We start from the raw sequence: 11,918 nt of genomic DNA on the forward strand, positions 1-11,918 counted from the left end.
TCCCCGGGCCCTGGCATCGGCTGTTCCCGCAGAACAAACGCTGGGGTGGGGGCCACGGTCGTTAGGTTTACCTGCCAACCCGGGGAGCCTGGACAGGAGGGGGGGCTGTGCCCCCCACGGGCAACTAAGCGTCCCCAGAGAGTCTTGAAGCAAAGACAAATTCCGGGGGCTGCGGGGGCCCTGGGTGGGGGAGCCAAGACCTGGGGGCACACGCCCGGCTGCTGGGGGGCAGTGTGCGGGCTCTGTGACAGGTGCTCCCCCCCCCCCGCCCCCCGCGGCTGTCCTCCCGCCCCCGGGGGGTTGCGTCGCTTCTGTTCCACAAGAGGAGGGCCAAGCCTGAGAAGGCAGAGGAGGGGCCAGGCTCAGGGAACACGCCTCCCCCCCCACCCCACGTGCTCTCCCCCACCCCCACGTAGGAGTCCCAGTGGGGACTGGCAAGGCAGCGACAGCTCAGGCAGCAGATGGGACCCAGGTGTCCCCTCCTGGGGTGGGTGGCACAGCCCACAGGGGCCAGATGGTGTTTGTGGTGGGAAGGGAGGCCCGGGTCGCGGGAGTGGGCTGTTCAGCTCCCCCCACGCCTGCCGCACCTCTCAGCACCTGCCCCCCCCCACCACGGAAGACACCGCTAGCCCTGGATTTTATAAAACAAGTTTATTCACATTTTAGAAAAACTAATTCTAGGCCAGGGAATGGCCTCCCTCTGGGCAGGGCCGAGATCAAGAACAGAAGGCCAGAGGGGGGGTCGGGAAGGAAGGAGTGGGGGGCAAGGGGTCAAATAAATTAAAGGAAGGGGAGCGGGGGGGGGGGGGGCAGCCAGGTGACCGGAGGCTGTCTTGGAGCTGGGCCGGAGGACGCTGGGCACCTGCAAGGCCTGGGGAGAGCGTGGGCGCGCTGAGCACGGAGCCCAGGCTGCTGCACCCCGGGGCGTTGGGGGGGCTGGAGGGGGGGCTGGGCAGGGGTGGGCCTGGAGACAGAAGCCGGGGCTGGGGCTCTTCTCCCTCACCTGAGGAGCCAGGGATCACCGTTTTCTCAGCCTCTTCATGAAGCAGCAGGTGATGGTGCCGAGGACGGTGGCGCCGGTGACTAGGGCGACCCCCGCGCCCACCAGCAGGGGCACAAACAGGGTGTCCAGGGCTGGGCCAGAGAGGGCGGCTGCTTCAGCTGGGGGGCCGCTGGCCCGCACCCCCGGCACAGCCACGTCCCAGCACCTCTCCCTGGGCTGCGGGCCCTCCTCCCCCCACCCCTCTCCGCGCTGTCAGCGGGGATGCGGGCCCCAGAGGCAGCTGCAAGCGGGCTTTCGCGACTCGGGTGGGGTGACGAGGGGGACAGAGGGACGGGGCAGGAGAGGCACAGGGAAGGGCGGGAGGAGGGCGGGCAGGGCGGCCTCACCGTGAGTGTAGGGGTACACCGTGACGGGCCCCGAACGGGCACTGCCCGCCTGGTACCAGCTGCGGTCGGCGTGCTGCACCCAGGCGCTGGGGGCACAGTGGTACACGCCTCCATCCTCGGGCCCCAGGCCGTGCAGCCGCAGCCGATGGCTTCGGGGCCCCACCAGCTCCACGCTCACGGGGCCTCCTCCGGGCCGGACCCCCAGCTCCGCCACCCCGTCCTGGGCCACGCCGCCCACCAGCTGCGCGGGCCCGGGGCTCAGCTCGCCGTCCCCCGGCCGCTCTACCCACCAGCTGGCCGCCAGCCGCAGCCCCGGGGGGCCGCCGCGCACCGAGATGTTGCAGAGCAGAGAGGCCGTCTCCCCACGGTACACGGTGCCTCCCGCCAGCCACGCCACGGCCTCCAGCACCACCCCTGCAGGACGAGGGCACAGGTCAGCACCCCCGGGAGCTCGAGGGGCTCCCGCCGTCCTGAGGAGGCGGTGCAGGAGGTGAAGGCGGGGTAGCGGCCAATGCGGCAGAGAGCGGCCCCCAAACACACGGAAACGCCTCCAGGAGCCCTGGCCCCGGGCGAGGCCCCAGCCCCCCCCTCACCTTCCTCCCGCACGTGCACGGGCAGCGGCCGGGAGCGGGCGCTGGCAGCTTCTCGAAGCCGAGCCCCGGAGCCCCGGACATAGGCCTTGGCAAGGCAGCGGTAGGTCCCCGCGTCACCCGGCCTGGCGGCCTCCAGCCGGAGGCGGTAGGTTCTGGACGCCACCTTCTCCATGGCGATGTGCCGGCCCTCGTAGCCGGGGCCCAGGCTGCCCACGCCCTCCGTGTCCAGCTGGGCGACCAGGCGGGCCGGGCCCCGGGGCCCCCGCGGGGGCCATCTCCCAGCCCACGGAGTATGCCGCGTGACGGCCGGCAGGCGGCAGGGCCCCTGACACGTTGCACAGCAGTTCCAAGGGTTCCCCTGGGCCGATCCGTCGTTCCCCCGGCCCCACGGCCACCGCCAGCTGGCTGGCTGGAACACGGGAGGGGCACAGGGTGTCACGGAGGCAGGAGGGACACAACCCCTGACCCCCGCCCCCCGCTGTACTTCCCTCCTCCACAGCAGCACCCAGGCGGCTGGTCTGCCCCCACGGGGCATGGCCCTCCCCACCACCCAGGGCCTGACCCTCACCCCTCAGCCGAGGTCCTCCGAGCTCCACCCAACTTCTGAGCAGAGAAAAGCCGTCACGGGAGGAAGTGGTGCTAACGGGGTCCCTCCCTGGGGAAGATGGGCTCCCCGGAGTCAAGGCAGGGACCCCCCGGGGACCCCCGCCCCGGCCGCAACTTCCAGCTCCCACGGTGGGACACGTGGCACTCACACAGCGTCTGCACGTCCACGTGCGCCAGCACTGCTCTCTTCTCCGCGATCTGGGCCCAGCTGCCGTCCGGATCCTGAATCCACTCGGCAGCCGTGCAGTGGTAGGTGCCCGCGTCCTCCGCCTGGGCGCCCCCCACCACCATGCGGTACCGCTCGGCCCCCTCCTTGGCCAGCCGCAGCTCCCCCGCAGCCAGCCGCTCAGCATAGGGAGCCCCAGCCTCCACGGCCAAGTCCGGCGGAGCCCCACCACCTCCTGCAGAGTCGCGCGCCCCACTGGTGCCTCGGGCACGGCCCTCCCGAAGGACACCGCCAGGTGCGTGTGCTGCTGCGTGCTCGTCCGCGCCAGGCAGCCCAGGGCCAGCTCCTGCCCCTCGTGCACGGTCAGGCGGGGGGGTGAGGCTGGGGCCTGGCGGCCTCGGGGCCCCGGGGGGCTGGCCGCCGACACCTGCAGCGCATCTGGAAGAACTGGATAGAACAGCCGGAGTGAGGGAGGGCCAGGGGCTGGTGGCCCCAGTCCCCGCGCGCAAACTGCGACCCACGCGGTTGGCTCCTACAGCGCGGGGTTCACCGTGTGCTGTTTCTTCTGCGACCAGGTGGTGCCAGGCACAGCGCTGGGCACACGCAGGCGCTCGATAAATACTTGCTGACGATCAGAGCCCAGCCCAACGCCTACTCACCCACGTGTTCGGAACTAACCCCTGTCAGAACTACTCAGAACTACAGAAGAATGGCTCTGTCTCCCTCCTCAGAAGACAAAGAAACGTAAGAGAGCAAGAATGTCACATGGCCTCACTCCTCCGACCCTACCTCCACTTGGCCCCCGCCACCCCCAGATCTGCATCCTGGAATCCCCAGGAATGGAGCCTGTTCCCCCGAGGGGGCTCCCCCATCAGGGAATGGTGGGGACCGGCTCCCCCTTTCCCAGGAGGTAGCCCCACAGAAGAGGAAGGGCGCTGGGCGGTAATGAAGAGATGCAGGTTCAGAGCCCCGGGCCGGCCACCAACCGGTGACTGTGTGCGAGCCCCACACCGATTCCTTGCCTCAGCCTCCTCAGCCTCACAACCCGACTACGGGCGCTAGGTCGGCCCCTCCTGTCCCCTCGGGGCACGGGCCTGCTCCCACCCCGGGCCGGTACCTCTCAGCTCCACCTTGCCGCTGTAGCTGCCCAGGTAGCGGGCGTCAGTGGAGGGCGTGTAGCACTCGTAAATGCCAGCGTCCTGCGCCTGGAGGCGGGCAATCTTGAGCAGCACGGCGTCCCCCTGCAGACGCTGTACCTGCACCTCACCAGCGGCCACGCGGGGCCCGAAAACGGCGTACGAGAAGCGGGTATCTCTGGTGCTGACGATGCCCAGCGCAGCCTCGGGGGCCTCCGGCCTGTAGAGGAACCACTCAAAGTCCTGCTGGGATGGGCCCTCGTAGCCGCTCACGTTGCAGGAGATAGAGATGGCCGTGCCCGCCACGCGGTACAGGGGCCCCTTGGGGACCAGCACCTCCCGGGCAGAGCCCTGGACTCCTGTAGGGAAGGACGAGAGAAGCTGGAGAGGCCTGGGCCCCCACTGCAGCCCCCGCTGCCAGCACCATCCTGGACTCCTGCCCGGTAAAGGAGAGCAAACCTGGGGAAGGTGGGGGCCCAGCTGGGGCCCTGCCCTGAGCATAGGGGAAGGATGCCCGGAGCTAAGACACCTGGTAAGACACCTGGGTCTCCAGGGGGTCAGAGACCTGGCTTTGCCTCAGAACCCAGAAACATCCCATTTCTGGCAGGCCAGAGGTGAGGCACCCGCGGGCAGAGCGAGGTCCAGCTGCTTTCTCTCCTTGGCTTCAGCTGCACCTCCATGTCTCTCTGGCATTTCCCACCCTCATCCGCTCTGGGCCGGGTCCTCGGGTCTTCCAGCTAAGGGTTCTGAGACCACATGTCCCCCTCCTTATGAGGGCTGCTTGGCTCCGCTTTGTCACCTGGACCAGGGGACTCCAGACAATGGAGCCAGTGGCCGAGCAGGACAGGGCACAGACCCAGCCAGTTCTCACCACACAATGCCCTCCCTCCTCCAGCTGTGCCATGAGCTCACTGCTTCTCCCACCCAGCAGCGCTACTGAGGCAGCTGAGGCTTCTGGGGCAAGAACCAGCCTCTGCCCTGGCCTCTGGGGGCAGAAGACCCCCCCCCAGGGCCTGCCAATCTTCTGGGCTGGCCCAGCTGATGCAGGGCACCTCCAACTCCCTAACAAAAGCCTTCATTTGCATATGGTGTGCATTGGCTTATGTAAGGTCCCCTCTCTGTTGAGAGGCACAAACCCCAGCTGTCTCTTCCCATCTTGCTCTCCTCAGAGAGGCCAAATTTCTGTCCTTTATCCAGCCCCAGAGGACACTCCCGAGGCCCTTGGAGAGGCCCTGCTCCTTCCTTCTCTCCTTCCATTCTTCCATAGCCAACCCCCCCCCCAAGACCACAGAACTGCAGCCCCCGGTCAGCACCCCGCCTCCATTTCACAGACGAGGGACGGAAGGCCGGAGAAGAACAACGTCTTGACCAAGACACTGTAGAGGTCTTGTCTAGATCTTACTACCCTTCGATGGCTTCCACAGGCCCCTGCAGAGGGACGAAGCCAGGGAGGAAGATGGGAAACTCCCAGGCCAGGCTTGAGGGGACTGACCTCACCAACCAGAATGTCACTCCCAGGGGCATTCCCAGGGCCTTTCTACAGAAGCCAGAGGAAAACACAAAGTCCGAGGTCAAACTCTGCCTTCTAGCTCCTCCAGAAGTGCTCCCCTTGACTTTCCCACGTGAGTGGGCTCTCAGCCCCTTCTTCCTGTGGCTGAGTCCCTCATGGCCTCAGGAGGTTGGGTCCCAGACACAGCCCCACGCTCAGCTGGACTGACACATCCCTTCCTCTCCCAAGACGGTTCCCCTCCTGGAGGAGAGCTCAGGGCTGCTTCTCTGAGAGTGAGTGAGCCTGTGACTCAGGAGGGCCCTGCCCCAGGGCATTTCATAATCTAGGTGATGGTGGAGACAGCTGAGCTGACACCTTCGGACCTCGGGGCAGACTCTGCTTAGAAGGGCCCCCTCCCACCTTCCTGGCCGCACAGCTGCTGCTGCTTGTGGAGATCCCCATGGGAAAGCAGGCCAGCCAGGCCGCCTTAGGGAACCAGCTGCCAGGCAGCCCAGGTGGCTCAGCGGTTTAGCGCCACCGCCTTCAGCCCAGGGTGTGATCCTAGAGACCTGGGATCCAGTCCCACATTGGGCTCCCTCCATGGAGCCTGCTCCTCCCTCTGCCTGTGTCTCTGCCTCTGTCTCTGTGTCTCTCATGAATGAATAAATAAAATCTTTAAAAAAAAAAAAAAAAGGAAACCAGCTGCCAGACAGCTCTCTCCCCAATCCAGGAGGGGAGACGGGACAGGAGAGACCTGCTTGCTCTGGAGTCAGGTGGGTCTGGGTTCAAATCCAAGCCCCCACACTCACTAGATGGGCTCTCTGGGGCAAATTACCTCACTTTCCTCTTCCTCAGAATGAATGTAAGCATCTGCACGCAATGGGTGCTCAGACCTCTGCAGGTTCTTGCACGTCTGTGCATCACACTTCCCCACCTCCCCTGGGCTCTTCCACTCCATGCCATCCACTGGGGACAACCGGCCAACTGCTAGGCAACCAGGCCCCACAGCAACTTCCTCCTGCCTCTCACCCAGGGCCCCAAGGAGGCCTAGTTCCCCAGGGCCCAGGGACCCATGGAGCCAGGGGAGGATCTGCTTGGCACTGCAGTGGAGCTCTGGTCTAGAGACGGGCTGCTGGCATTTCGTCAGCCTGCGCCTTGACTGTGGCAGCTCTGAATCTGGGGGGCAGGGCCACCCCCACTCTGCGCTCTTATTTCAAGAGCTTCAGTCTCTCGAAACATCTGTGCCGGCAGCGTCCCTGTCTCAAAGCCATACTCCTCCCCAGACCACCTCCTAAGGGACCCTCCAGTTCAGGCCAAAAGCAATGGCGCTGTCAGTGCCCTCATGCATCCACGCAGCGGTGGCCAGAACACCTCACCACGGACACCCACCCCACAGACACAAGGTGCTTGGAGATCCCAGCATCGGTCTCCACGGAGCCTGGTGTCTCCCCAGGAAGGGACTGGGGGACTAAGGGGGTGTGACGAGCGGTGGGAGGCGACAGGGCCAAGTGCTGGAGCTGAGAGAGGGAAAGTGGGCAAAGGGAGACTCAGCCCAGGATGGAGATGGGGGTGACAGGGGAGGGAACTGCCCCAAATCTCAGACGGTGAAGTCTGGGGGGAGGGGAGCCACCAGGGGAGACTGAACTTCAAAGATCACGGGCAGAACCGGTCCCTGGGCCTCCAGCCAAGCCCGGGAAATTACGAAGACGGGCGAGCGCTGCCCACGCAGGGCGGGCGCCCAGAGCCGGGCCTGGAGCTCGGTGTGAGGCAGAGGGAGTCGCAGCCTTTGGGCGCAGCGCCCCCGGGGCCCGAGGCCGCCGGCTGAGCAGTGGGGGCGCTGCGTCCTCCCTGGGCCCCGGGCGGCCTAGAGCTGCGTCCCGGCTGGGCGGGCAGCCACTGGGCAGCGGGGCGCCGAGCCCGGGGCGGCTCCGGAGGCGGGCCAGCGGGGTGCCAGGTGTCAGGCACCTGCCGGGGGGTAGGGGGGGGGCGGCGGCCGCTTACCCAGCAGCAGCAGCAGCAGCAGCGGCGGCGGCAAGGGACCGAGGGCGCCCATCCTGCGCGGCCGGCTTCGGGGAGGCTCCGGGGGTCGGCGCGGGCTCTGGGTGGACGGGGACTAGGGGGGCGCATGCCCGGGTCGGGGGCACGACGCGGAGCAGCGAGGTGTGGGTGCACGGAGCCGAGCGGCGCGGGAGCTTCCGAGTGCCCTTCCTCCCCCCTCCTCCCTCCTCCCTCCTCTTCCACCGCTTTCCCTCCTTCCGCCGCGACTCCGGAGACCGTTCGCGCCCCGCCCCGCCCGCCCCGCCTGACCCTGGCCCCGCCCCGCCCCCGCCCCGCCCCATCCCCGCCTGACCCTGGTCCCGCCCCCAAGCCCCGCCCCGCCTGGTCCCGCCCCCAAGCCCCGGCCCAATCCCCGCCTGACCCTGGCCCCGCCCCTCCCGACCCTGGCCCCGCCTCTCCCGACCCTGGCCCCGCCCCCTCCCGACCCTGGCCCCGCCCCGCCCCGGTCTCGGTCCCAGCCCCGCCCTCTGTTCCGTCTCCGCCCGGCTCCCCGACCCCGGACCGGACCTGACCGCGGCCCCCGGCCCCGACCCGCCGCGACCCCGGACCTGCCCCGACTCCAGACCCCGGCCCTGCTCCGCCCACCTCGGTCCAGGTTCCGCCCCCAACCCCGACGTCAGCTCGGCCCCGGCCCCGGCCCCGGCCCCACCCGCCGCAACTTGGGTCCAGATTCCGCCCAGCCCCCTACTCCCCCCGCAGCCCACACCTCCCCCCCCCCCCCCCGGCCTACGCGGTGGGGGGCGGCACCTGGGCTCGGCCAAGCCCCATCCCCGCCCCGCACCCCCGTGCACCTGCCGGCCTTCCCCGGAGAGCAGGGAGCAGGGCCTCGGGCGGGGCGGGTGACTGGCCTCGCGCTTAGACCCAGTCGTTTGCTCTGGGCCTCCAGGCCTGGCCGCAGCCCGGCTCGGGTGGGGCTGGGCGGGACCGGAGCTCCCAGAAACCTGGCTGCCACCCGCGGGGCAGACCCAGAGGGGCCGGCCAGGGGAGGGCGCCGCCTGGGCGCCAGCCCCTCCCGGTTGGGGATCCCGTCAGGTTGGCTGGCTCCCTGCGACCTGCTCTCTGGTCGATGACATCCACCCCGAGGGTTTTTGTGACGTTAATTGGGATCATGTACACGAGGTTCTTGGCGCAGGGTAACACGGAATGGGAGATAAGGTATGCTGGGGTTTTGTTCACGCTTTTTGAATGCTTATGGAAAGTGCTCCCTGGGCAGCCCCAGTGGCTCAGAGGTTTAGCACCGCCTGCAGCCCAGTGCAGGATCCTGGAGTCCCAGGATCGAGTCCTGCGTCTGGCTCCCTGCGTGGAGCCTGCTTCTCCCTCTGCCTGTGTCTCTGCCTCTCTCTCTGCATCTCTATGAATAAGTAACTAAAATCTTAAAAAAAAAAAAAAGTGCTTCCTGAGGGGTCCTGTTGAGCCTTAGCAGCAGGAAAGACATGGGGATGCTGGGAAGAGGAGTGGGGCCTGCCCTGGAGGCAGGAGGATGGGAGAGCTGGGACCCTAGGGAGGATAGGACCCACCCAAGAAGGCACAGCCAGGTCTGCGAAGCTAAGGCTGTCAAAGCGGGGGTTCCTGGGAAGTGAGCCCGGGCTCATCATCACCTTTACCTGGTACCTTCCCCGGGCTCCTCTAACCTCCCCTTCCCCTCTTCCTCCTCTCCCTCCCCTCCCCTCCCCATTTTGAGGCTCCAAAAAGCCAAGTGGCAGAGGCCAGACCAGATCTTCCTTGGGGGCAGCCAGTGCCTGGCTCAGTCGAGGTGCTCATCCGAAGCCACACTCAGAGACGGGAGGAACTCTGAAGCAGACTGCTGATTTCGCCCAGCACCCCCAGCACCTCCAGGACTGGCCCAGGAACCGGGCCGCAGGATGCCCGCTTCCTCCCGCTTAGACTAGATTCACAGCCTGATTTCTCCGGATCCACTTCACCTCAGTCTATCCACAGGTCAGACTGAGCTACGTGAAAGCAGAAAGGCACAGGGAGGCTTTGGGGGAAAACCCACTCTCCTGTTATTTGGGGACGGAATGGACTCACTGCTCCCTGATGCTTGAGAGATGGGAGATGTTGCCATTCATCATCATCCCAGTACATGCCATTTATGGGACACCTACACCTACACCTAAAAGGACAGTAAGGCCCTTTTGGACATTATTTCTAGTCTTTACAGCGTATTTTGCCAGATGGTGTCATTTAACAGGTGAGAGACTGAAGGTTGAGAGAGGTTAAGCATTTTCCCCAAGGCCACACAGCTTTTAAGTGGCCAATGTCTGATGAGCTCAGGCTTATCTGTCCCCAGAGCCCCACATCTTCCCACATCCCACCGTTTCTCTTCCCAAGCTTCTTCACCCTATAAATTTGGTCATTGATTAGGCCAGGCCTGGTACTGGACCATGGAAATGCCAGGGAGAGCATAAGCAGGTAATAACCACCCCCCAGGCCGAGCGTTATGAGAGGGGACACTGAGGCTGCTGGGAACACCCTTTGGCTTGGAGCTGGGTGGGAGCTGGGGCAGGCAGGTGTAGACCAAGGCTGGGAGAACCAGATTCTTCCAAGCGCCCCTCCCCAGACTGGGAGTTCCGGGGCTGCCAGCAGGGGGAGCCCGGAGCCCAGGCCTGAGTCCAGCTCAAGGCTTACGTAACAGAATGCTGGTGGGGGGTGCGGGGAGGGGGGGCACAGCCCAGGCTCCAGGACGTCACACAACGGACACAGAGGAGCTTACGCGGAGAGACGTCACTCACACGTCCCAACAGAGACCCACAGGCACACGCACACGCACAGCACACGCACACGCTGCGGAGGGGGCTCATAGCCCGCAGACTGGAGAGTGCTCCTGTGTCCTCCCAGCTGGCCCATGAGAAGCCACACAGGCTTGCCCAGCACCATGGCTGATGCTTGTAGAGGAGCGAGCAGAGACAGGAAGGCGGCCTGAGGCAGGGGGCGGGAGCCTGGGGGTTGCAGAGGGACACGGGTGGGGGGTCCAGGAGTGGCCATGGGGTGCTGTCATCACTGTGCCATCACCGGCTGCCCACTCGCCCCCTAGGTGCCACCAGGGCTGGGCATACGTCAGGCACCAGGCCTCTGTTCCCTGGGCTGATATAACCCCCTCAAGAGGACAGACGTGCAGGACGCCACAACGGCAGCGAGGGGTCCTGAGTGTCATTGAAGATAACCAAGACCGACGCTCTGCCTTAAAGCAACTCACCATCTGACGGAGGTGTCACGCGTGACGGTCACGATTATGATGACACAGTTCTGCGAGGGGCACCAGGACGGGACCGTTAACGTGTTCTCACCTGTGTCAGGTGCGTATTTTAGTCTCATTTAATCCTGGCCAGCACCTGGTGTGGTTCGTGCTATTGCTTTCCCCAGGAAGAAACTGAGGTGGGCCAAAGCTTCGGAGCATGTCCAAGGTACACGGATTGGATCCCAACTCAGATCTGAGCCTGCGATCGGCTGGGCCTGGAGGAGCCTGTGCTCCTGCCCTGCTACGTGGCTTCTTGAAGGCAAACGTGGACCCAGCATGCCCCGGCATGGACCCCGCGATGGACACAGGCCTTGAAGAGGGTGACAGACACATCAGGCACGGCGCATGTGCCCCCCGCCCCCCGACATTGGACATGGAAGTGCCACACGTGTGCTCACACACACGCACACGCAGCACTCAGCGCTCTCCCCCTTGAATGTGTATAAATCCCAGCTCGGTGGAGCTGAGGGTCACGTAGAAGAACGTCCTGTGATCCTGTGTGTTTGTAAGGCCTTGACCCACACCGCCCGATGAGCCGTAGTTTCCCACCCTCCCCAACGGGAGCATCCTCTCTGCTGACCTGGGGAGAGGCTCAGGCAAAGAGGCAGGACAGAGGCGGAGCCAAAACCTACAGGGCAACACACGTCCCTGGTCCCTACGGGCACCTGCGCCTTCTCGCAGAGCCACAGAGCTGCCTCCCACACCCACACACAGGCCGGCCGGACTCCCTCCCTCCGTCCTCGCCAGCAGGCACTGCACCCTCGTGCTGGACTCGGGTGTGTGTGTGTGTGTGTGTGTGTGTGTGTGTGTGTGTGTCTGCTTCCCGGGCCCTCTCTGGTCCTGGCCGAGCCCACACTCCTTCCCCATTCTCAAACCCTCCTCGGACAGCTGTTGGAGAACAGAGGAGCCCCCACGCTGCTGCTGGCCTCGGCAGGACCTGGCCCTAATTCCCAGGGAGGCCCTGCCATTTCTACGTGCCCAGGATTGGCGCCAGCTGCCACCCACTCCGGAATGCCAAGGACGGATCCCTCTGAGCTGGAATCCCCTGACCCTCCCTCCCTGACAAGTCCCTGGATCCCCAGTCCCAGAGTGCTGGGGGCCTGGGCGCCACCCCAGAGCCCCTCCTGTCCCTCCCCTGCTCTCGCAGCCAGCTGAGGGCACAGACACCCATGCAGAGGGTAGCCCAGAGCCGAGGCAGCCCCCACAAGGACAGAAGCGGGCGGTGGTTTGCTAGACAGAGGTT

At 65.7% G+C, this 11,918-nt stretch overlaps 1 protein-coding gene and 1 long non-coding RNA gene across 2 annotated transcripts; one reads left to right on the top strand and one right to left on the bottom strand.

Annotated features, from left to right (window-relative positions):
- Positions 1-642: 642 nt before the first annotated feature.
- Positions 643-7,628, bottom strand: IGSF8 (immunoglobulin superfamily member 8). The gene is given in 9 exon segments (XM_055334337.1): positions 643-871; positions 1,004-1,134; positions 1,390-1,803; positions 1,983-2,226; positions 2,228-2,391; positions 2,738-2,971; positions 2,974-3,201; positions 3,872-4,249; positions 7,381-7,628. Coding segments are annotated over 8 exon segments (1,830 nt in total). The 5' UTR covers positions 7,433-7,628; the 3' UTR covers positions 643-871; positions 1,004-1,018.
- Positions 7,629-7,934: 306 nt separating this feature from the next.
- LOC129515111 (uncharacterized) lies at positions 7,935-11,158 on the top strand. Its single transcript, XR_008665525.1, has 2 exons — positions 7,935-9,375; positions 10,472-11,158. It is a non-coding gene; the product is annotated as an uncharacterized LOC129515111 (long non-coding RNA).
- The last annotated feature ends 760 nt before the right edge of the window (positions 11,159-11,918 follow it).

Source organism: Nyctereutes procyonoides, unplaced genomic scaffold (assembly GCF_905146905.1).
Source record: "Nyctereutes procyonoides isolate TBG_1078 unplaced genomic scaffold, NYPRO_anot_genome, whole genome shotgun sequence".
In the NCBI taxonomy this organism is placed as follows: Eukaryota; Metazoa; Chordata; class Mammalia; order Carnivora; family Canidae; genus Nyctereutes; species Nyctereutes procyonoides.